We start from the raw sequence: 26,743 nt of genomic DNA, 5'->3' as shown, positions 1-26,743 counted from the left end.
GCAGAAAAGGAGGGGGGCGGGTGTGAAGGGAGGGGTGTTGTGCGCAAGAGGCAGGGAACGCCCTGGAGCATTGTCCTTTAAACTGGGTCCTGGCTCACATTATCTCCCAAACCAGCACTCACACAACATTAAACAACAAACGAACTCTGGGCTGCTGAGGACGCCGTATGCGAGGCGAAACAGGGAGTTGGGGGGGGGGGGGGGGGAGGGGGAGGCGGGTGCAGAGAAACAGGGAGAAACTCTGCTCTGCAAGAGCATGCTGTATGTATGGATGATAAATATAATGGCCTTTCCTCAACTCTAAAATTTGACAGGAATCCAAAGTCCTTTTCAACTCTTTATTAATACGCCCACGTGTTTAGTGACAACCATCAGCTTCCTGCCTTTTTTTTTTTGTTTTTTTAATTCAAGACAAAAAGCAGATCCCCCCGCTTTCTTAGAGTTCATTCATTGGCTAGAACTTAATATCTGCAGAGGCTGTTTCACGAGCCACACAGAAACAGAAATATGTCAATGTATCCAGCCACAAATGGCATTTACGAGTTTATGTGACAAAGTATCGTTTAACACTTGAACACTTAGGGGGGAAAAAACTTTATGGGAACATCAAAGTAGCAAAACCCACCAATTAAAACTGAACCGTGTGTCACATAAAATGCTGTAGGTGTGGGTGGAAGAAGCCACTCTGAACATACCTTTCCCCACTAAGAACACTTAAATTATAACTGAAAACTGTGCTTGAGATCCTCACAGATGCCAACACTTGTCAGCCTCTAAAGTGGCCGACCCATCTAAAATATCCTGCTAAAATAGCAATGCCGCAACGTGTCGCGATAAGAAGTCATTTCCTTTTGAAGAGCTTTTATGAGCGTGAATAATAATAGAGCCAGTTGTTGGCTGTCCTATTTCATAAGGAAGCAATGTAATCAAGCTTCAATTAACCAATAACTAAAATGGGCTCATGCCCTCCAGCTGTCTCTCTCAGGACATTTTACTAGCTCCCTTTTTTTTTTCTTTTACTTTAAGGAACCCATCCAAACATAACCCTTCATCTTCCTCACATTGTGCACTTCATCTCCATATGGGAGGGAGCATCACATGTGTCCAGCATGAAGAGGGCTATGAATCTCCCTCTTATGGATACATGTCACATGCTTTGTTCGCAGATGTGGAGGGGACGGTGGGGGTTTCCTTACTGATAGAATTAACATGTGGAAATGACTAACCAGCCTTTATGTTTCTAATGTGCTTCGAGTGTTTCGTATTTCTAGGGAGGCCCCTTTCTAAAGATATGATTAATTTGCAGAATATAGTTAATTTTCCCTCTGAGGGATAATCCTGGCGTGCAGCATCATTTGTGGACTGTTTTGGCTAGCTCCTGCGTTGGGTGTGTGGTTGCTACAAATGTGTATGCATGCGTCCGTTTGTGCATGCATGCAAACATATGTCTGCCTCTGTATCACCCCTGTGTAACCACCTCTATGATGGGCTAATTGGTTTAGCAGCCAAGGGGCCAAAGGCCAGTGCAGCATAGCAAAACTTAACATGAACCTGATGTTGAAAGGAAGGCTTCGCTGCTATAGGAGGGAAGCATGTGTGGGACAATTGCTTTTTTTTTTTTTTTACCACACACGCACACTCTACACTTAGGCTTTTTCACTTAACGAAACTCACAGCATGCGAAAACAAAATTTTTCACAGCGTTCTGGGCCACTGTGCTTCAGACTAGAGGAGCACCAGAAGTAATCTCTTACATTTTAACATATTGTGAGGCCTTCTTCTGACGAATGTCACATGCTATTACATTAATCTAGAATATTGAATTGGAAGCCTTTATGCACTGTGAATAATATACACACTGTAATATTCAGGCAAGCCTCAACCTGCACTATCAGCGGCCCGCTCAGTATGGTTTGTGGAGCCTACTTTGTGTGGGGATCTGAGGGGATCGTTTACCAGTTCCAACCCCATTACTATTCATGAGATGGGTAGGCTAGGGGCGAGGGATTAGGGACTCCCTTGGTGCTTGTTGTGCTGTAGGCTCGGGCTCAGGCCTCAGGCTCCGGGACAGGGGCTGTCTGGCAAGGATGGTGGGTCTATTATCACCCTGGGACCCGTCTGTCCCACAGCAGAACACTTACTGGCAGCGCCAGCTAATGGAAACTGTGTCTCTTGTTCCCTTTCTCCTTTTTTTAACCTCATCACCCTCCTGGTATCCTCCCTCCCCTCTGCTCTTTAAAAAAAGATGGGGAAGTTTCTCCCCTTTCCTATTTCAAAGTTGAAATGGTGTATTTCTATTGGCATCTTTACCGTGAAGTGCTGGGATGGCACTATACTTGCAAAAAAAAAAAGTACTTTCCCTCAACTCTGTCAATGCTTTGATCCTCAATTTTCCAAGTTTCTAACATCCTTTCCCCCCCCCCCTCCCCTCCAGGTGATGAGTATCCTGAGTAACCCTAGTGCTGTACCCTCCCAGCCCCAGCACGACTTTTCCATTTCCCCCCTGCACAGCAGCCTGGAGAGCTCCAACCCCATCTCAGCCAGCTGCAGCCAGCGCTCTGACACCATCAAGAGTGTGGACAGCCTGGCTTCCTCGCAGTCATACTGCCCTCCTACATACAGCGCCACCAGCTACAGTGTGGACCCCGTCACTGCAGGCTACCAGTATAGCCAGTATGGCCAGAGTAAGTAGACCCTTTATGTGTATACTGTTGTTGTTGCATAAGCAAATACTTTCATGTTTTTGTGACAAAAGCTGGTCGTTCTTCTCCGACCCCCTCTTAAGCTGACTAAATTTAAAAAGCCTATGAAGTGATGCCCAGTTCCCAGGCAGGAGAGCCTCCTGACCTTTGCACCCTGGTCGGTGGAGGCAGACACGTGCTCTTGATAAAGACCCCACCACCACCTCCACACCACAACCATCCATTTACAGAGCTGCCTTAGTCACACCCCACTCCACTTGGATGGGAAAGAGAAGAGGGCCACTTCAAAGAACGGCACACCCTCAGGGGCCACAGTGTCCTCTTGCCCACCTCTCTTTCCCTCTTTCTCCTATTTTGATCACACATGCACACACCCTCAGGGCAGGAAAGAGTTTGCTTTATTAGATTAGCATAATTGACTGATGCTGTCACAGCCATTCACAAGAGGTAAAATGAAGCTCACTTCCTGAACAAACCAATGCAGCATTGGCTAGCTGACATTTGTTTGTATTTATTTTCAGGTTCTGGTGGTGATCTGATGCTTTTGTGCATCTGGTGATTTTCTTTTCCGAAATGTGTTTGTGTTATGCGTGAGTGCGGGCGAGCGCGTGCCAATCTGTCACGTTTTTATGTGTGCGCACCAGTGTTTTTGTCAGCAGCAAGAAACTGATGGCAGTGCGGATGTGAGCTGATGTGAGGTTAATTAAGATGGTGATTGAGCACAGTGGATGGGTAATGAATGGAAGAGAGAGGAGAGGAGCTGCTGTCTGAGGATGAAAATGATCGGCCATGTGGAGTGTGGAGGGCATGAAATCAGAGATGCCAAGTGTAATGAAGACTGGCACACAGAACACACACGGGGAACTGTCTGAGTGACAGCATGGAGACTTTACCAGGATGCACATGCTCTGTGCCAGCAGCATGCCAACCTCAGACAAGGGACAGGGGAGGGGTTTTTATCTTTCACTCTCTCTGTGTGAATTGTTTTTCATTTGACTCATTCTCTTCTGCCACAACTTGTTTCAGCCTTAATCAGAGGAATGAAATGAGAGTGAATAGGACATATGTCCCAGGAATCTACCACCTGTCTAACGTTTGTTTGTTTTTCCTTTCTGTATTCTTTTGTTTGTTTGTCTGTGTGTATAGCTGCTGTAGACTACCTGGCTAAAAATGTGAGCTTGTCCACCCAGAGGAGGATGAAGCTTGGAGACCACTCGGCAGTACTGGGGCTGCTGCAGGTGGAGACGGGACAGGCTTACTGAAGCCACTCGGGACAAACCCTGCACCTCTCTCTATTTCGCCCTCTGCCACCCTCCTCCATGCTCCATCAAGTCTGGACTGCAACTCCAGCTCGTCTATCTGCAGCTCGGCCATGACATCAGTGAACAGACGCGCGCCCTCACTCTGTACCAGAGAAAGTGACGCTTGTGAGAGAGTGAAAAGTCCCTTTTTGGGAATGGAGCTAAACTTTTCACACCACCAGGCGGCTCTGCACCCTTTCTCCCCACCCTTTGGGCATAATTGCCCGCTCCTTGTACTCATGTCCCAGCCTCAGACCTGTTTGTTTTACTCAGTGGGCCAAAAAGGACCCCCAGATGACCAAAGGATGGTCAACTTCATTGGCCCAGATTCCTCCTTTTCATGGCTGCAGTCCAGCACACATTTAGAGCCATCAACAACATGTACTTTTGACCTTGCTGTTCATAGTAGTTAACAAAGCCAATATCATTTGAACGACTCTTCTTCTTGTTCTTTTTTGATATTGTTAAGACTATTGTTGCTGTTATATGATTATGGTTAATGTGATTTCTGTTGTTCTTTGATTCCATTCGTATCTCTTTTCTCCGTTAGATGTCGGTGTGTAAAACACAGAGAATGACTGAGATGATCTGGGAGCGATGCATGTTTGCGTGTCGACACACAGTCACACAAAAGAGGATGATTGTTTTCCAAGCTGCTGTTCCTCTGCCTGTTCCCTGAGCTCAAATATTCGTGAGCGATTTGACCTTCCCACTTTCATATTCGTCTTGACATTCCTAAAGAACTTGGCCATACTGTGGGAAGTCTGGCTGGCTGGATTCTGCAGGGAATTAAAGCAGCGTTTTGGCGGCCAATAGCTTTCCCCTTGTAACCTCCATCCCATCCTTAGTGGTGGTCCATAGGGAGGAGGGCATTGTTTGCAAAAACAGGATTGGGGAAATTAATGTATTTTGAAATATGGACCTTGCCAAGCTCAACCACCCCCTCATACGAACACACACACACACACACACACACACACACACACACCTCCCCATTCCTCCCAAATCCCATCTGCCAGGGAATCCTGTGTGACTTAAACAGTGTGAAGCAGATTAAATCACACGAATATAATGTCAAAGCTAATTCACAGTGACCCTTCTCATCACTAGCCAGTATTTCAGTTTTTTTTATAGCATAATTAGCACATTTTGTAAATGCACACTGTGTTGGCTTTCCACCTTTCGACTAAATTCCTTCAGAACATTCCTCAGCCTCCATCTCCAACATACTATAGGCATTCCAGCATTCTCTGTTATGAGATTAAAAAGTAGACAAGCTGTGCCATTCACATGCACTCTGGAAAATCATATAATCCAGTCAGTTGTGAAAGGGCACAGGTAACTCCGCTGATTGGCCCCCTTCTCTGGTTTGGACCAGAGCCATGTCTAATCCTCCACTTTCACATACTCACCCAAATGTACAAAAAAGACGAAAAAAAAAGTTTAATAATAGTGGATATGAGACATTTGTGTAGCACGCGTTGTTGACTTGATCCAGGACCAGCTGTTCCCTTGAGATGAATGTGATATTTTTCATTGACATCAGTGTGATTATTATGACAGTTAATGCTCAAGAAAGGATCTGGTCCTTCGTCGCCTTTAAAATCTGAAAAAATGTACAGTAGCTGGAGCAGATTGTGTATCGTTTCTTTATAAAGAGTATGTTTTATACTAAAACAACACTATGTTGAGTGGTAGGTAAGCAAGGGATCTGTGGAAGGAAATGTTTTGGTTTTCTTTTTCTGTTTTCTTTTTAATGTATTTAATTGGTTTACTTGTTTCAACCAAAAGTTTTGAGTCTGTTTTTTTTTCTGACCCAGGTAAGAATTGATTTGTATAAATTAGTAAAATATAAATTCCACTGAAAATGTTCCAATTAAAATGACATTTAAGAGGGTAAAACTGAGCTTGAAGGAAAATGAAAGCTTGGTGTCACAGACAGACTCCCCCTGAACCACAGGACCGCTGTATATTTAAAAGTTGGCTGAATTAAACATCTTCGGGGTGTTTTTGACCGCCTGTTTTACAGACTGAGTATAAAAGCTATCACTGGACCAAGGACCTAACACACCTGAGCCTTCGGTGTGTGACTCTGCCAATGGACCAGCGTGATGATGATGATGATGATGATGATGATGATAATAATGCCAGAGACAACAGGCTTTCTACTCTGGGAATTTGTTGGATTTGTGGACCAATAAGACTTCAGGAGAAAACGTCAAAGTAATGCTGACTCCGCACTGAACCGCAGCAGTTGCTGCTCCAACTGCTTCACTTAGACGCCTCACTCATGTGTATATTTTAAAAAGGAAGAGTTTTAGAATTGTCTTTAGTGTATCAAACCCATTTCTAACACTCGCATCAATAAACATTCGGGTATTTAAGGCATACAACTCCTTCCCTCCCAGCCCTCCCCCTTCCTCCTCCCGTCTGTTTGACCCTTAACCTGTTTAGTTGCTTTTTGACATCTGTGCTTTGCTTTACTCCTTTTTCTGTTCCGCATGTGTGTATATTATCATGGTATAATTTATTCTGCTGTATGAAGTATTAGAGTAGTGGGAAACTTGTATTGGTATTTACTACCTTCAGCCTGTTGGTGTGTTTACTGTAACACTGGCGTAACTGTTATCAATTAAAGATCCAAAACAGAGTTGAGCCTTTTGTCTCTTATTTCTGTCCTGTGCAGGTTATTTTAACGTTTATTATGAGACGAGTCAGTAATGAGCCTTTTTATTTATCCATTGCTTCTTTCAGTTTTTACATGTACTACATATGTACATACATATTCAGTATAGACAATAACCATTTTATCCAGCCAATCAACTATCTGGTTTTTCCAGCCTTTCTCCCATTTATATAATTTTGGACTGACTGACTGACTTTGATTAGGTAAGACAAGCCATTTAAATTGTGACCTTGGGCTCTTGGAAATTGTGGCAAGCCTTTTTAGTATTTTCTAAGATTTAAAAGGGCTAATAAAATAAAAATAAATTGATGGAAAATATATTTCAGACAGATTAATTACAGGCCTGGTGTAAATCTGTGTGCATCTGCAAAATCTTAAATCAGCCCTAACCGCATGCTTGTAGTCTGAGCATGTAAGTTCAAGCACATTTGCGGGGGTCACCAGTGACTGTTCCAGCGATATGATTAGAGAGTGATGAGAGCTCAAATGTCCCAGACGAGGAGACGCAGACTGAAAGTGTGTCTAGCTGCAGCTGTAGGAAGTAATTCATTCTACCCGCTGACCAGCAGCGCTCGCCTCTCCCTCCGCTTGCCGGGGAATGCAGTCTGCAAATCTCTGCGGTATGGTGTGAATGTAGGGGAACTAACCGGTGTAGTGTGGAAGCATCCGCTGTGCTTTATATTACACGTCAAAACAGTGGAGCTCATTCACTTGTAGCCATCAGGCACTGCTGGAGGTATGTCAAACCCGCCTTAGGTACGTTCATTCATTCATTTAACAAATCTCAAACATGCTGGATATGTGTGCAGTCGCCGCAGCAAGAAAATCTTCGTACATAGTCTTGTCTAAACTAGTAAATCATGCCAAGATGCACCGTGAGAGATGTATATTTACTTTCTGTACGCCACAAATTGACAACAAATACTTTGCATTTTATTTGCAATTAAATGTGAACTAATTAAAGGCATCACTAATCAAAATTATTAACATCATCACCATCAAATTGTATTAGCAGATAAATCTGAAGCTAAATGAAGTCAGTACTGCTTGTGTTATCAAGGGGTACCTATCATTCCTATTTCATATTTTCATACTCAGTGAGTATAAACTGATACATAACGTTTAGGATTCCCTTCACAGATTCAAATCAGCACTGAAATGCAGCGTTATCGCCACGTTATATCATCAAGGCTCAGTTAAATTTGATGCAAATGTTAATTCTCTTGAATATCTAATTACAAAACATATATTGTGGGGGGAAAAAATAGTGTTCTTGGGTGCTGGATTAGCATGCCAATGAGGCAGGTCAATTAGTTAATCGATTTCAAAGCAAGTTTTTGATATGAGGTCATTCTGAGGAGACTGGGGGGCTTTCAATGGATCCTCTGAACATATCAAATATGCATTGTGGCTCTTTGCCTGCTGCGTGTCATCCTTCATATATTCCTCTAAAAGTTTGTGTTCTGGTTGTCCAGATTAGACCTTGGCATGTGCTACGGTTGTCCCCTTTGCTCCAGCTTGTCTCCTGAGGTGCCGGCCTGGGAGTTTTGTCTCCCTCGGGTCTGCTGTCACTCAGACTGGACGAGGTGGCAGCTCAGGCAGTGGTGTGTGGGAGAGCTTTATGACATTTCCCTCATCTCCTGCTTTGATCCCCTAATTGATTGACTACAGGAGCAGAGGATAAACAGAGCCCACAAGAGCCGATTCCACTCGCCTCTCTGGAGTGGTTTAGATAAAGTGTAGAGGCCCGAGCGCTCCATTCCTCCTCTCCCCTCCTCTATATGGACATACGGCCATTGAAGGTAGCTCTATGCCATGGTAGCTTAGCTGTGGGCTGTGTCCTCAGGCCCAGTGCTTGCCTACTGCCCCTGTGCATAAATGGCTGCCAGTAATGGGGTTGTTTAGATCACAGGGATGGAAATGAAACTCCTGAGCCTTGCTGTAGAGACCAGGAGGCCCTATCACTCATGCAGCAGTGATAGAGAATTCACAGCGTCAGCCTGGTCATACTTTCAAAATGAGCCATGGAATAGAGGCTCTGATTCAGATCTTATTTAGGACCCAGCTCCTGAACCTGGCCATGCTGTGATAAATAACCTTCTGCTGAAGACTCAGGAAAGCCGTGAAGAGGAAGAACGCAAACAGCCAGTTAGGAAAAAAAAAACAACAACAAGCCAAAAAGTCTCAGATTTAAAGAAAATGTGTGTTTGAAAATATGACTTTAGAATGATTTAAACCAGATATGATAATTATATTCTAATTTTTCAAATTTGTCTTCAGAAAGAGTTCAGATCCGTGTGCAGGTATGCTAAGAAATGATTAAGAGATGCTCTGGGGTCTTGGTTTTATTCTTTGAGATTATGTGTCATAGGGAGTAAAAAAGCTCCCAGCTGTCGCCATGAAAGCACTTACAGTATAATAATCCCCCAAATCCTGTAATTATGCCAGCATACGCTGTGTACCTGAGCCTCAGCTTTGTGCTCGTCACCTCAAGGATCCCACTGACACAGACACAGACGCACAGCTTGCCATGCACATATCTCCTTCCCAACCATGTATTTTGCATAGGGAGAAAATCTTATTTTCAGAACATTTTAGGTATTTTGAATTTCATGGTTACCCCTCTCAGGTATTATAGATAGATAATCTGTCATGTATAAGTAAAAAAAAAAAAGAAAAAATCAGGAGCTCAAATAGGGGATTGTCTGATTTACCAGGAACCAAAATTATAGAATCTTTCACCAGCTATATTACATTTAATCAGCTAAGTAAGATCAATCTTCAATTCATTACATTTTATTCATATAGAACCAATTCAGATTGCAATACTTGAAATGCACATGTGCACATATATGCACATCCATGCACACCTCCCTTAATTCATTTTTTTTAAACAAAGACAAAAAAAGTCCAAGTAAAGTTGTAAATCTAAGAAATCGGAGCTAGATAAAAATCACTGTGAAGCCAAGCTTGATTTACATTTAAAATCTGAGCTGTGTTCTCAAACTAATTAATATTAATAACAAAAATGGAAATGAGTGCAGTGGCGGCCCATAAGTGAAGAACAAACTGGGTGCATTCAGTCAGGAGATTCATATACAAGCCCTTTCTCAGGAGAAGTGGGCTCTAAACAGGCGTGACGGCAGGGCATAGACCGCCATACACAGAGACAATTTTTCTAGATAATAGCCTATCACGCAGGATACAATTTAAATTAAAAAATGCAATTTTCACCTTGAAATGAACAAATGATTACAATTTCTATACAAATTAAGGCATCCAGGCTGTGCCTCAGTACTGTGCCAAGGCCATGAAACCTGACATAATTACCATGAAATACATTTTCAAATATTTGTATTTTGTCCATCGCTTTAAAACATGCCACTCTGCCTTCTGTGGGTTTGTGATCTCACCTTCTGGGGGAAATACATAAAAAAGAGAGAAAATCATCAGAGATGAAAAGCTCTTCAACAGGAGAGATAAAAATGTAGGGGGAAAAAAAAAACAACCTCCCATACACACAGTAAATCAGCGCAACTCGGCACAGCGCCCCTGGAGCTATCTCTAAAAGCCAAATTACTGCTACTTATCTAAGGAATCATATCTACTAGTTATCTGCTCCTGAGATAGGCTCCTCTCTCTCTCTTGTGCCTTGTGCTCATCGCCAGAAAAGCTATTTATTTGTGATTACAGACACCCTTTGAATAAAAGATGTTTGTGTTTGAGATCCAAAGTTTTCGCAGATTCTGAACTCCTGAGATTCTTCAGAGAGGAGAGTATTGAAGGCAGAACACCTTATTTGGGCAGGGTTGCTGGGGGTGGTCTGCTGCAGAGAGAGGGATGAAAGTGTAGCCGATGGGAAATATGAGACAAGACCTCAAACTTCTCTTACTCTTCATATCACATATGCTTTCAGAGGGGATTCATACTGAGATGAGGTGTCGAATTGACTTTAAATGCAGAACCTTATGCTGGAAACACATGGAGACAGGAAGTTCTGGCAGGTATTTTGTAGAAAGCTGCCAAAAGCTGCTAAGTTTGGAGTTTTGGGGAGTTTCTCTTCTCGCAGATATTAATGCCCTTAACTAGGAGGAATCACAGGAAAGCAAATTTTTAATGCGGTGGTACAGAAATGCAGTTAAAAAGTGTCTAATACTAGCAGTGGGTTTCTTTTGTCCACTACAATCTAAAATAGTCCAATGGCAATCTTTTTGCAGGGCTTCAAAACATGTTCACCTCCCCTTAGAAACACTTAACAACATGTGCAGTAGGGAGCGAACATTTTAAACTACTACACCAATATATATGCTCATTCCCTAAGCAAAGCAATGTAAGTACAAGACTCAGAGCTATTATACAGTTTACTAATCTTAAATGCCTCTTTTTTCCTTCCATTTCTTCCATTCCCTCTTTTGCCCTCCATCTGTTGAAGTCCCTCAGCCAGAGAGGCGCACATCAGATTTCAATAGTTGACCTCTTAATGCTGAGGTCAGTGCTGCACCGGCAGCGATTTCACACTCAAGATGAAAGGGAAATGAACACTGAGGATGCTGGGGTGGGGTGGGGGGTGACATGGGGCCCTGACCACTTTGGCCATTGCCACTCTAACCGCTTCACTGCACCGGGCTGGAATCTGAGGTGAGTCCAAGAAGAGGTGCTGAGATTGAGGTTTGCCACCTGTATAACAATAGGCGAAGCCACCGACCTAGACTAGATATGCACCGATTGTTTTTCTTTTTTCTCAGCAGCGATAAAACTTAGTTGCACTGTTGATTTCTGGTGCAACGAAGGAACTAGTCAGACGACAGAAGAAGACGCACATGAAGTAACTCCACTAGCATCTCCAGAACTGGAGAGATGAGCTCCTATGCATCTGAAATTCCTACGAGAACTCTCTGTTGTCACAGTCGTACGAGCTACTGAACCCCAGCATATTGTTCTTTTCCACCAATGAGCCCGGGCCCCGATGCTCGCCCTGATGTTTGCCGTCAGACTCCCGGCCTGCCCGCCCAGTTACAAGCGCTCATTACCGGTAGATTTCTCAGAAGCCATTATTGAATGAACACTGAGACAAGGCTAGCAGTGAATGGACAGTTTGGTTACACCGCCATGAGGCTTGAGCTCCTCAGAGTAATGTACCGCTTAAGTACCTGTCAGCTTTATAAAGGAGGGAGTAGACTGTGTAAATGTGTGTGTAAATAGAGTGTCAGATCAGGACCCCAGGGAGTGGAGGTGGGGAGCGTGCATGTGTGTCTGTGCATGTGTATGCTCTTTTGTTCGGCGGTGCATGTGTGTGTTAGCGAGTGTGCATGTGAGTGTCACAATAATGATCATTTAACCCTCCTCAGCATTCCCCAGGGCTCCACGTTCCCCTTTCGACTTCATAGTGCTCCAGGCTCTCGCTCTCTCTCGCTCTCCCTCTCTCTCTCCCTTTGCCTCTTCTGTCTGCTTCTCACGGCTAGGCACAGTTGGGGAGCAGCTCCTTATTCATTCATGAGAGAAGCACCGGATAAATAAAAAGGTTCATTACTGTGCTAAAGTGTTACTAATGACATGTACCTGCCACTGAGCACCTCCGAAAATCTAATGTGACACACTAGAATGGAAAATCTATTCTGCTGCACCAAGGCCTCCAATGGCGCTAGCACATACTCTATGGAAATTTCTCTCCGCTTGCCCTCCAATTGTGTCTCTCTAAAACCAATATTTACAATCCCATAGCCATTATGTCCTACTACGCCCTCTGCGCCTGCTGTTGCGACCTTCATATTAGCTGAAAATTGGACTTTGCAAACTTAGCAGGGGAGAAGAGACTCTTCACATAGATGAGAGGGGGCAGCACCGGGAGACTCAGCATGAGGTGCGGGGTCCTTCTCGACTCCCCTGCTGCCCCAAACCCTAAACTGACAACGGTCAACTAAATGCTAAACAAAAATACAGTGAAATCTCTCCATGATGCATGCCATCATTAAGTCTCCTCCATGTAAATGCTGTAATAATAAAAATGCTAATAAAAGACACCCTGAGTGCCTTTTATTCACCTTAAGGTTACACTGTGTTTCACTTGAGACGTGACTTCTCTTTTGACACTCATAATGTGTCACCGGATCACCAGCCCTAGGTTCATAGACTATGCAAATAAGCCTGATGGCAGCATTTAACCAGTAACTAGACAGAATGCTTTTGTATTCATCTGATTAATGTCAGCAAATGCAGACATAAAGCTTGACTGACAGGAGGAGGTCTGGATGAAGAAGCTAAAGCTCCCACAGTAACAAACTGTCTTTGATGACATCTCAGCTCTATTCCTGCAAAAGCATCACCCATTCATTTCCCTGAAATCTTGAGCTTGCTATATTATTTAAAAACGGATTTTTTTAAAAAGCATTTTCACCTTTATTATCTTTAAAAATATTATGACACTTGCGATAGTTCAAAGAATCAAAATCAAACAGCAGCTGTTTCTGGGATGTAGTACATTTGGCTCTGCAGGATTGCAGAGCCAAATGTTTGCACATCTGGAGATAACATTGGGGAAAATAAACAGATTAATTGATGAACTGAGTTCTAAGAAGTTGCAAATACTAAATGCATATAAAAACAAATGTCAGAGTTAAACCGACTCTTCAGTTATGGCTCTCATATTTACAGAGTTAAGAATTCTGTCGTTATTTTTGTGATTAAGGACACGTAATCAAAAAAAAAAGATCCTTTCTGCAGGACGAGACAACAGCTGCCCTGGTCCAAACAGATTATATCGTTAGCTGGATAGATGTTAACTATGTTGTACGAAAATGTGATGTTACAGATAATTAAAGAGATAAGGTTTTCTTTGTACAGATTTAATGCAGCTCTTTGATGCAGTGCAAATGAGCTACGACTTAATCTTTAGAGATACAAAATGTGAAATGTAAGGGGGGGGGGGGTCCACATGTTTTTAATGCACACAGACTTTGATGTGTGTCTGAGGTCTACTCCACCTGGATTTGCTATATGATAAACCCAACAGTACAAACAATTTCATTATTTCCCAAAGTATTTATTGTTGTACAGAATAACTTAGGAATATACTAATCCCTAACCCATCTTATTTAAATTTTTAAACTTTTATCATTTCTCATCAATCAAATGCTTTAACCAGCTCTTGGGAGCTTTGCAGAAACACCAGCGTCAGTCAGCTGTGGCTGTGTTATTTCTCCCAAGCTGAAATACTTGTTGCATCTTCAAGAGCTCAGGGTCTAATTGAATCATGACTTCCATCAGTGTCTCAGCAGAGTCTTAAATGACTGTTTGCTCAACATGTCTGCCCATTTCCACTGATTAATTCATACGAAGCCAAACAAAATGTTCTGCCTTGTTTATCATGTTAAATCCAAGCCCTGCAGTGTTCCTGCAGTCAGTCCCTTATCAGAATGAATAAGGGACTGACTGCAGGAACACTGCATATATATATATATATATATGTATACATAAGAGTGATACTTAGATTGCAAGAAGTTATGCAGTTTTTCCCCACAAAAATTTTTATTTTTTGAATTATTTGTTCTATTATTAACAATTAAACAATCTAGTATACTGTCAGGATAATGTATAACAAATATCCCTACATAATATTTCATGAAGTTTACAGCAGTAGCATCTACATGCTCCACTGTTATATGTGAGGATGCATATCATCAAATACACCCCAGGCTGTAAAATTGTAAGGCAAATGAAAAGATCTCAAGAAGTGAAACGATTTACCTGTAAACACTAAACAAGACTCGTTGCTACTTGCGATGAAAAAAGAAAGAGTAGTGAAACATCACAAAGCATATTATACACACTTGCATGCAGAACAGGTGCGTCTTGGCTTCAGCCTAGTTTAGATACATAGATAACACAGATAATGTGCATCAAATTATTAAACTATTAAATATTAGCATAGATCATTTAAAGGCTCTAGTGGTCAAAGTGGTAAGACAATGTAGACTAACCACATGATTCACCTGCATTTCTGCTACAAGGGAGATGAATCAAGCTCCTATTGTTAAGTTTGATCAGTAGTCAAGGAGAAACTTGGAGTGGGAGGGTGGATCGGACATGAACATTTGTGCCGAATGTTCTCTGGATTGGACACAGCTATACCTGTGGCTTCCTGTGAAAACTGACTTATACAACAACAGGCCGGTACAACAGAAACTTCCACTTGAAAGCCGAAGAGATGAAGTGGCAATTTGGTTAATCGTGTTTCTCTTTAAGACTGGACAAACTGTGTCCTTGTACTGCTAAAATGTGCCAAGTGTTCTGAGCTGTACTTGTACTTGACAGAAACATGGCTTGTAATCTGAACATGGGCTCTAATCAGCCTGTAAAGCACGCTCCTAAAAACACCTATCACAGGCTACACGTGTGCCATTGGGGTGTGTGTTTGTGTTGCAAACACAATAGAAACACAGAGATCAATTAGCCTCATGGTAAATCATTGTACGGGTTAAACACTCAGTGGTGTTGTTATATCACAGACCCTGTGACAGCCACCACAATTATCTCCCCTCCCAATGCTTCCCAAGGGTCCTATAAACCACATTAGCCACTCTAGGCTGGCAGATCGTTCAACGAGGACCTCCTCCTCTGAACATCACTACAGCAATCCGCCAAAGTAGCTACATCCAGGATTTGACACAGCTGTAAATATTAAAATATGATGATTTCATTACGATGTGCCCTCGCTGCATGAAATCTGTGGATTACTGGAGTTGGTTGTTTGTCTTTATTTTAAATGTCAGCCACAATCACAAAGCAGAGCTGTCATTTATTTGCTCACGTTCTAGAAATCTAAAATCAGGCCTTAATTGAGCATACATCTGTTATAGTGTTACTTTGAATAGCCAGCTCAGTTCCTCATTCAGCGGGCCTGTTCTCTCAGTGATTGACTTTTCCCTCAGCAACCCCACAGCAGATAAAGGAAGAGAGCTTAAACCTGTTACTGTCAGCTTCTCACCTGGATCATAAGAACTCCTGCTCGGAGCATGCAAACCAATATCCTCCTATTCTTTGCACAGCCGCCCAGGATTCGCAGCAGTAGCTCTTCACAAAGACCAGGGCTGAGCGACACTCCGTGTTATCTTATTGAGTTACCTGTAGCTAAGCTCTGAGCGAGCACACACAATGGCAGGCAGTTAATGACAGCACAAGGCCTAACCCCTTGTCCCCGGCCTTTCCCTGAGCCTCATTTCCGCGCGGCGGCTGCCATTTCACAGCTGTTAGCCACAGACTCTCTTTGTCATGATTAAGGACAAATTAATAGATGCCTCCTGGTAATCAGCTTTCATTAGGGCTGTCAAACCGTCAGTGGCATTCGCTCAGTGCACTGGACACGGGATGATCACCTCCCAGTTGGGAGACACTACAGCTGACTGTGTGCAGCTGTAGTGCTGCCTCTCAGCTGCTGTATTTGTGTGCTTGGTGTGGCTAAAGTGTGGGTAACCAGTGCATTAGCACGCTCCTTCGTGGCACAAGTGCTTGTAGTTGGTGCATTAACAGTGCTCCGTGTGGAGCTGCAAGATGGAGGTCATCGTGGGAATGACATAAAGAGTAGTCTTTCTGCTGGGTGTAATTGGCCCCAGCATGCTGAAAATGGACTGTGAAATGTAAGGGGGGGTCAAATAATTGATTTTCCCCCGAATGCAGAATCCAGGGCAGGGCTGTTTAGTGAGTAATTTACAAGAGCAGTTCGGCCCGGGCTGACTGGCATATCTGTTGAAAGTTCCCAGGGGCATGGGAATAGATAACACACACCTGAGACCCTGGAGCAGATGGACAGCAGTCACTGTGCTACTCAGAGGGCAGAGAGGATTCACATCAAACTTACTTCCACACATATATGTATGCAGAGGGGTATGAGAGCGCATGCACACACATACTCTGAGGATGATGGACACAGGCTATTGTATATAGAAATAGACTCTCTCCCCTCACTCTGTGCATCTCTCCTTCACTCTCTCTCTCTCTCTCTCTGCAGCATTTCTGAAATTGATGAAATAAACTCATCAGACTTCCAGCAAGTTTGGCATTGTGAGAGGGAGCTGAAGTCATTTCAGTATGTAGATTTCAGACTTAAACCCATAACTGTGTTGCGTGGTGCATGACCACCCCCACCTGCTGGAGAGAGAAGGCTGGGGTGTGCATGATGGGATAGGGACGTCTGTAAGACAGGATATAGCCTGGCCCTCTATATGTTTAGTGATTTCTCAACACCACAGCCTAAGGGAATTAAGACAATAGCCTTATGTCAGATAGTATAATCTCATGACAAAATGGCATTTTATTTCCTGTGGGCTCGAATACATGTGTAAGCTAATTGAGGAGAAACGGCGACTTAGCCATCTGCATGGCTAAAATTGGTTTCATCTTCCATTTGGAAAATTTCTCGTTAACTGAAAAAGATGAGTGACGATTGTCAAGATCCATCATCTCAGTAATGTGAATTTATGGGGAAAAACACAATGATTAGCTATTGTTGCATTGTACCGGAGTCATTGCTGTCAAAAATGTAGATGAGCAATGCAGAGCTGGTATATTGAGCTCATTGCAAAATGACATTTGTATGGCACGCACTCGGTGCTCTGCAATTTTCTTAAGCATCTCGGTAAATTGCACCAAACAATTTTCAAGATCAATTCCAGCGTCAAAAACAATGCACATAAATCCCATTTCTCCAACCCATATTGTGTTGGAGAGGGCCCCTGTGTTTGCATGAAGGTAATTACAGTGGGATTTGATGTTGTGGTGTGCCCAGAATTCTCCAGCTTTAGATCAGGCTCAGGGTGCTCCACCCCATTAATACTCCATATGGGGAACCCAGCTGTGATCAGAATTGGAAGAGCGGGAGGGGAAATCGATTTCATTTGCAGGATTATTGATGTAACCGAGATGCAGTTTGTATGAAACATAAAGTCTCATTTCAGAGGTTATGGATAAAACTGGATTGTGGGGCTGGCTGTTTGTTTTGTTCAATGAAACATTACAAAAACAGAGAAGTCAGTATACACAAATCTATACAGTCGGCACCCGCATTGCACCACATTAATGCTATAGAACAAGTTTTCTTCTCTTCTTCTCTTCTCACATTTACCTGCTTAAACTGAAACAAACTACTAAATATAAGACACTGATAAAATGTCGGGAAATTATTTTCAAAAGATTGCATTTTAATGGGAGACTGTGGGAAAATTAAGCAGATAAATGTGATTTACTGCATTGCAGGAGGAAAAATAGGGCTCAGCGCAGCACATAATGTTGGCACAAGTGACCCAGCATTCTTTTTCACTCTTTGCCAACTTCCCGCTCCACCTGTTCCCTACATTTTTTAGGGAGGCTTTGTAAGTCAGACTGATGTGAGGTGATCACACATACATTAAAAACAATATCAGACTTTCCCAGGCTTCAGATGGCCCAGCAGCTGGATCTTTCAACTGAATCCGTCCCTCTTTCCAATTATTCCTCCTCCTTTCTTCATTTTCTGTGTCCAGTGGAGACCACTGTAAGTTCCCACTCGTATAACAGCAGCAGTTGGAGTGATGGCAAACCAGATGGGAAAGTTTTTTTTCTCTTTCTGTGTTCACAGCACTCAAGCGATACCAGCAGCAGGGTCAAGATAAGGTAAAGTTCTCTATCATCCTGTCATCAAATCACAAAGCTTTCCACACACTACTTAATAGATAGATATATACAGATAGAGAAGTAAATTCAAATATGGTTAATTGATGTAACAGACAATCAGGTTTCCACGAGAAAAAGTATAGAAGAAAAAAGTTCCAAAAAAACTGTGAAAGTGTGAGAAAGGGTTTCAGGTCTGGACCTCAGACAGGCCAGGTTTGCGCTTATACTCTCATACTACTGGGTCATGCTGTATGAATACATGCAGACTGTTGTTTGGCAGTATCTTGGTGAAGTAAGCAAGAGCTTCTTCAAAAGGAAGGTGTAAAAGTATGTATATGTAGTAGAAATGGTACCCTCACAGATGTGAAAGTTACTCACACAATCAGATTTGCTGGCTTGGAAAATGTGAAGTCAGCCCTGTGGATGGTCCCTCTTCTTCTTAGCCCAAACAATCGTCACATTTTTACAATTTTATTGGTCAGAACCACAGAACAGCTTGTCATTCAAACACCATCCATCTTGAATGAGCCCCAAGACTTCTCCAGAGAGTATCTGGATCTTGTTTATGTGTTTTGAGGTTTTTTTTTCTATATCTGTACTGGTTGAGTTTGAAGTTTAATTTGTGGATGCAGCAAGAAACTGTTTCCTGAAGTACTCCTGATCCCATTCATTGATTTAAACTATAGAATTGAGTCTGTTTTCAATGAAGTGCTGCCTGAAGGCCCAGACAGCCAAGCATTGGTGCAGTATGGCCTTTTCATTTGCATACTGAGGCTTTTCTGAATTCTCTAAATCTTTCTACCAAAACATACATGAAACCAAACACAATAAATCCTTTGGATTTTTACACTGAGGAACATCGTTTTTAAAGAATTGAACAATACATCTATACATTCACTGTTGCCAGTGAATTATGTTGCTAATGATTTATTTCACAAAGGACTATGTTTTGTTGCTCCCATCATTTTTTCTGTTTTATCTAAATCAAATCAAAGTAAACAAGTATTTTTCACAACCATCAGATTTTTAAAAAACTTTGTACTATTTTCGGTTAAATACAGTAATAATGATTTAAATGTTTTTTCAATGCATTGTTGTCTGTTTTTATTTACATTTTGCAAAGTCTGAAAAGTTTCTTGGAAAAGTGGTGGTAAACTACCATCCAATCACATCTGCAGCCCGTAACTTTAGTGTACAAAGTTGGACAAAGTTCTTCCATTGAGAGGCTTCACCCGAAAAGTTGTCCTTGTTCAGAGCAGATGTTCGGGGCGTTCTTGTGCCAGTGATGGGCAGTGTAAAAGCAGGCTTACACATGTTCATGTCACCATATTGTTACAACTGGAGGAGGAAGTTATGTCATTGAGCCAGCTGGCTCTAATATGCACTGCCGCACTGTGTGAAAAATATAGAGCAGAGGTGGAGCCAAACTCAAACTTGGCTGAGCAGCTTACAATATTTCTTACTTTGGGTTTAGGGTGCTGACAGGCATCTACAATGCAGTTGTTGTTTTCTTTTACATAGTTTTTACAGCTTTTCATAAATATGTTGCTAATTTAAAAACATATATACATACAGGGACATTGTCAATACTCGTTGTAGTTTGTTTTGTTTTTTTCAACAATAATTGTGGGTTTAATTACCAGGAAATGGGCTTGTTGCAGATGATAAAGGAAATTGCTGAATTCCATCACAGACCATTTGTATTTTGACAGGGAGAAAGCTGAGCCACGTGAAAAAAGAGAACATGCCATATTTGTGGGGCATGTCTGTGAGGGGCCGGTGTTTTGATATGGGCCTGTTTGGAGTGAGAAGGGAAAGTGGGCCCCTGTCTGGGAGCTTTGTTATGGAGTTTAGGTCTCCATCTACCCTAATAAAAAACACTTAAGCCAAACAACCCCCTCTCGCTCTCCCTGTGTCTGATCCTGGGAGCTACCTGCAGGCCCTCCACATTTAATAATACCCTCCCCCTTCTTCCATACGATGCAGGTTTAGAGTGGCAGCACAGAACTCTGGGAAGACAGCGTTGTGTCCATATGGCACGAAGGGTGTGGCTGGACTCCCTGCAGCGCCTGTTTCTCAACAATCTATCAGCGCGAAAAGTGTTTTCAATAACGATATTTTCTGGGCATTTTCCAAACTTTCTAGATTTTAAACACACTTTAACTGACACATTTTATGTTTATTTTTCCCTCCGCTTCACTCTGTTTCACCCAGGCTTTTTAAGGAGCTGCTCTTTGATGGTGTTTATGGAAGCAGTTTGAAGTGGGCTTTTTTCCCCTTCGCCAGTGTAATCCCGGGTTTCTGTTGCACACAGACCCTGATTGAATGAACAGGAACGTAATAAAAGACTTGTGCTTTTGATGGCGTTAAACCAGAATAAAAAGTGGCATTTTTTATTTGTTTTGCCTCGTGCTTGATTCTTGGTAATGCAGACAATCAACAGGGTAGAGGAGTTAAGTGCATTATAAATTACTGAGAGGGAGCCACCTCGCTCTTGGAGCTCATCCTGATGCTGCTGCTGCCACTTTGGGTTATGTGAGGAGTAAAGTACTTTAGCAAAGACCGTGGAGCTGCTCCACAGCACTCCTTTGCATATCAAATAAACAGCAGGGCATGATGGCACTGCCAACCCAGACAGCTATGTTATATGTACACACTGCACATGCATATGACTATAAAGGTGCCATTGAAATCTATTGAATTCCTCCTATGATGCAGGTCATGGTGACACAGTGTCTGAGGATGAAGCGGTTTGTATGTGGAGTATATACAGTTCTCGTGAGATGTCTCGAAAGGTGATCTTTACCTACAGGATGTGACACTTTTCATTTAAATAATCACAGGTGAATATGGTAATTAAAACCAACCCGTTCACGGGGAATATAATCGGAAATTTTACACAAAGACACAAAAGAGATTTCGTATTAACCAAAGTGTGCGCCCGATCTCTGCTTTCATGTTTTAAAATTTCATTGTGTTTATAAATAGATGCATTTGAATAGTGCATGCCTTCACTTACAGTAAAAAAACAGTGGGGGGGGGGGGGGGTTTCAAGATTTTCATGCTGAAATCCCATGTTTATAGTCCCTTTTTTTGTGTCCTCAATCCACAAGGTAAAGATCCATGACTCTTATTTTCATAACAAAGGTTTTCAGGGTCCAGCAAACAAACTGTTGTATGGATGTACTATTGATTTCACATTCACACGTCCAGACTTAAAGGGCCTATGGGATTGCCCATGAATCCCAAATCTGTGTGCTACTCACAGTCTGTCAAGTTGACATCCACTCTCCTCTCCTCTGTAAACTGGCAAGATTATTCACTCAACAGGATCTCTCTGCCTTTCATCCTGCAAACTACAGGCCAATCCAGCCGCTGACAGCCAAGTGATAGCATACAGATGGAAATGAAGGCGAGCGGGGGAATGGTGCTGTTTGTCAAACACTGGAGAAAGCTTCTGGGTTCAGGGAGTAGATGTCTGTGCCAGACGGGACCTCAGACTCTGATTTCAGTTAGTGTGAGGTTTTAGTGCACAAAGTCTTATACTTAACACAGTTATCACACATGTCGTATGTAGGCTGCATCTGTAATATGATATACGATCTGATTAGATCAAGATATACTTTATGATGTCGAGCCAAGTGCCATAACATAAGTCGGTGTTTTTGCAAAGAGCATTTTGAACTTTCATATTTAATACTTAACGTTACCATGGCAGAAAGTTTTGGTCAAACAGTTTTCTGATGCACGAGAATCAGTCTCTCTCTCTTTAATGTCTCCGACTCCTGCTGTATCCTAAATAGCCTGTTGCGAGCAGAAGAAGGCCAAAAGCTGGAGGGAAAAAAATCAGTCTACTGAGGACATGTCATTCGTGTCAGTTATTTGTGGAAGTAAATTATGTACAGCCACTGCGTTGATAACAATCATATAACAACTAAACTGGTCTCAAACCTGATACGAGCAATATGCGCTGTGAAATGTATTTCCTTCTCCTTGGGCAACAGATATTATGCATTCTTGCCTGTAGTCCACCAAGCACTACAAAGAATGTATTCTGCCCGTTCAATCATAACGTTGGCTCCTGCTTGGAGATGCTCATTGTGCTCTCTGGATCACAATTCACAGTCACTGGAATGAAACCAATCTGAGCTCCTTTCAAGATAATGCAAATAAATATCAGTCCTGATTTGCCTGTTTTTTTCATGACTTTCCTCTCTTCACTCTCTTATCAACACTCAGAGCATTTCTGCCTTACTTAAGGGTCGAATGAAAGGTCTCTCTTTTCTTGAGAATCAAGGCGGAGGAGAAGCCTGGTCCAGGACTGATTCATGTCGCACACACTGGTGGGATGTTATGCATGGATAATTGATTGTTGAAGCAGCATGGCCACTGTTGGATCTTGATGGTGCTGCCGAAATGTCACCTTACTGATGTTACAGAGGCGCCGATATTAAAAAGCCTGGTCTCAAAGACTTCCATCTGAGCGCACTCCTCTCCCACTGTGTCTGGGAGAGACAGCACTGTTTGTCAGGCTTCTATTTCAGAGAAACAGATCTTGCATTCGCAACCTTATCTGCACAGGACAGTGCACCCACTTCCAGAAGTGCATTGAACATTTCCAATCATAGGGATATATCATTCTCCTTTTAAAGTGGAAATCAAAAGTGTGGGAATGGTGAGGGGGGAAAAAAACAGACATAATTGAGATCTCATAGGATTTATAGTTTGTCTCCTCCAAAACCCAGAAAAATTACACTGCTTGCTGCAAATATCCCCTTCAATAACAATAAAGAATCCATCATTTTCGTGGGAATGTTTTTATACCAATTCGAAGAACTTTTATAGGAAAATTGTTTGGAAACGTCTCAGACATTAAGTCAAATAATGTGGTATGCATTTATATAAAAGTGGGGGATTAAGTGAGCGGAATCCGGTTAATTTCAGAGTTAGGGTGGTGTACCAAAAGCCGAGCAGGGACTGGTAAACTGTGTTAATCTATAAAGGCTTATGCAGGTAAAAATAGACTACACCTGCATGCTTTTTTAACAGAATAATACTTTGCAGAGGGAGACCATTGAGTATCCAGTTCCATTACCAACTAATGGAAAAGGGATTTTTTACCATCAGTTTTGGCTTCCACACAACATTCAAAGAATGAAGCTTACCGCGGCCATCAATTCAGGGGCCTGAAGAGGAAAAAACTGGACAGAATATGATTTTTTTGGTAAATTTGCTGCACTATGAATTATGCTCAGCTCTAAGTACACCACATATGTATATGAGTAATTCCACATTCAGATATGAGCACAGTAATCGAGCCGTGATAGCGTCCACTGAATTGTGAAAAGTTACAAAATATTCTGAAAATCATATATTTATTTTATAATCTGTTTTGTTCCATTTCTCCCTATAAAATCAGTCCTGAGCATTTTTTTTTATGTACATATGTTCTTAAATATTAAACACATTGTGTTATTTAGGGTTTAAAGGGACAGCCTTTTCCTTATTGTGCCTCTCTGACATACTGGAACAATTCTTAACTCGGGGATTCCCCCATAATCAAGTGTGAATGAACATGTAAACTTAGCCAAGTATTAACAGAACGCGGCCTTTCTTTCATACGCAGCAGTACATACTGCTGTGTGAATCCTGGCTGGCGTGACAGAGGTAAAAGGCAAACAGCTTGAGAAGTGAAGAGGACCCAAAACAGACAGGCGGGAACAGACCATAGTGCTGGGCAGAGGGCTACAGCTGAAAAGGGAGAGAGGAGCATTAATAGACACCATATGTCTGCATATTCGGGGGTCTCCAGCGTAAATTTCATTACCCAACGCACAAAATGGACCATCTAAAAGACGTGTGTAACGTGGCCTGAGACAGCTACCGTGTGAAAAGTGGGCCGTTATGTGTGAGAGCCATGGCCTGATCTGTCACGCTGGGGTTTTTAAGGGAAAAATGGGGGTAGCAGCTGTTTGGTTCACCTGTCCTGTCCTGTACACGGCTCTCCATCAAACCAGAGGCTACCGTCTTTGCCGGCCTGCAGACATGCACCTTCACAGTAATGTCAGATGTAACACTCCTATCTAATGTGACAACATTTACAAGACCACAGGCCCTCTGTTTGTCAGACTTGTACAATTATATGGTGTTCCATTTGTATAAGCGCTGGTTATAGTGAAAGAGATATCCATAAACAGAAAGTAAGGCCTTAAGCCTGCATGATCTGTATTAAACCTTGTTTTCCACCGGATGGTGAGTAGGATAAATCAACACAGAGAACCAGTGCACTGTCCTTGCAGTGGACATTTAGGATAAAGTACACGATCGTGTGTGTGGGGGGGTTTAACGCCTACTAGTAAGTTGGAACTTTCGCTCAATATGGGAAAGTATTTAGTGAAAAGATGCTCACCGTGAATATGTGATTGAATTATATTTAACTGTTTGCACATATGTTCCCTTGTATAAGGGGGAAAAGTTACTACAGCACTGCTTAAGCCATGGATTATCTTGCTGCGTCCTCTGCTTCTTTAGCATCAACACGACTTCACCCACACAGAGTCTATCACACATCCACAGAGCTCCCTGAGAGAGTGCGGACCTTAGGGAAGCACAAGCGGGGGGGGACCTCGACAGCGCCGAGTGGATCTGAGCAGGGTTGTGGTTGCGCCCATGGGCATGGCCCTCTCACTCTCTGGCAACCACTTTGTTAGGCACACAACACTAATCCTCCTTGTGTCTTTATTGCCCTCTGTGCAGAGGAGCAGGCCGGGGCTGAGGCTGGGGGGAAGCACCGCTGCAGGGCCAGTATCATCAGCATTCCTGTTTGAAGATAGGCCACACTGTACAGCATTAAGACATCTAATAGAGGCAAGCTGAGAGCAAAACAGACTGGTACTCTCTGAGACAGAGAGTGGAGAATAAAGGAAAAAAGAAAGTCCTCAAATACACCCCCCATCTTTCTCCTCCTCCTTGGATAGGGGCATAATTTGAGGATAGGCAGATTACTGCAACCAGAAATGACTGTGAGGCAATTCTGGTCCATGTTGTTACACACACCCAATAATCTAAACAACACATTAATGTGCTGCCTTAATTTATAATACTGCCTCTGTGGTTCAAAACAATTTGTCATGCATTGGATTTGGAGGAATCTCATTTTGAATAATTCTAAAGCATTTAACACAAATTGTTTAATGAATGTTGCGACGTATATCTGTATACGACGTATATATTTCCTCAATTTACAACTTTTAATTATTTGACTGCCTTTGTTGCATCCTTACAAACCAAAATTTTGTTGTTGTTTTTTCATTATATACTCAGATTGTCAGTATTCAGACACCAATGTCCACGCTATTGCATGACCCCACACAAAGTTGAACTCACTCAACTGGCGCCATCTTGTGTCCGTACTTGGCGGACGACTGCAGACACAAGTGCAAAAAATTCAATGTCACCTTTTCCCCTGGATCTCCCCACTGTCCCCCAGCTGTCACCTGAGCACTTGGGAGCGTAAGGTAATAGCATCAAGATGCAATCAAGATTATATGCTTGTCAATCACTCCGTCCTGCTCAGTGGCTAAAAATGTGCGAAAGAGATATAAGCCTTTTCACAGATGGGAAGATAAAGTGCTTCTAATATTCATGTGTTTACTGGCAGGGCAGCAATGCAAGCCCTAAATGTTACCAGTAGATCAGTATGAAGAATAACCAGTTAGCAAAGGTTTGGACCAAAAGAAGATGAAATGTAATCATTCAAAGAAAAAATAAAGAAAAACATCTGAAAATGTAAATCTCTTTCCTGTAGAAGCAAATTTTCTGTAACCACTTTGAATTTTGTGGCACTCTCCCTTACTGGTGATCTGAAACAGGGTCTGCTGCTGTATATCTCAACTGAACAGAGCCCCTGCTTGTAAGCTACATCCATATTAGCAGTTTATTTCCATGTTTACACCGTTTCATATTCTTTGCAATAGTAACAGGATTACTTTGCGACAAACGGTAATTTGTGGAATTCCCTCATTTCAGTTTGAGGATTTTCTTTTTGCTCTGTACCCGTCTTATGAAAAAAAAAAATGTTTCTGTATTCTCGTCTCCCCGGAGGTTTGATTCCAGAAGCCCTTCAGGTTTTCGAGCAGACCTCTGTGAAGGGCCAGATAAAGCAGAGCAGAGCAGGGCCTGGTGATGCAGGCACAAGGGAGCACCAGAGACATAATAACATGCCAAAGAATCCATTGATGAGTCTTGCTTTTAAACCACGGGCCAATTTGATATTTCACAAAAGGCAGAATATAGAAATATACCATACACCGGGAATGATATGCCAAATGTGTGACTCTGTGCATATTTTTTTTATTAATTTCCAGCAAACTATATATGCTTTGACTTACAGCCTCAATGTTTCAGTAGCA

The 26,743-nt window shown here is 42.4% G+C and overlaps 1 protein-coding gene across 2 annotated transcripts in view; it reads left to right on the top strand.

The window, feature by feature from the left end:
* pax7a (paired box 7a) overlaps positions 1-6,653 on the top strand; it is a 43,999-nt gene extending 37,346 nt beyond the window's left edge. For both annotated transcript variants that reach the window (XM_085274308.1, XM_085274310.1), the window contains exons 8-9: positions 2,435-2,684; positions 3,849-6,653. In XM_085274308.1, the coding sequence (XP_085130434.1) occupies positions 2,435-2,684; positions 3,849-3,964 (366 nt within the window). In that variant the 3' untranslated portion in view covers positions 3,965-6,653. The remainder of the gene's footprint in view (positions 1-2,434; positions 2,685-3,848) is intronic.
* Positions 6,654-26,743: the final 20,090 nt, after the last annotated feature.

This window comes from Mchenga conophoros, linkage group LG5 (assembly GCF_057382185.1).
Source record: "Mchenga conophoros isolate Kocher_MC1m ecotype Shallow Benthic linkage group LG5, M_conophoros_male_GT1.1, whole genome shotgun sequence".
NCBI classification, from domain to species: Eukaryota; Metazoa; Chordata; class Actinopteri; order Cichliformes; family Cichlidae; genus Mchenga; species Mchenga conophoros.
The sequence above is the reverse complement of the archived record's forward strand: the minus strand, read 5'-3'. Positions and strand labels throughout refer to the sequence as shown.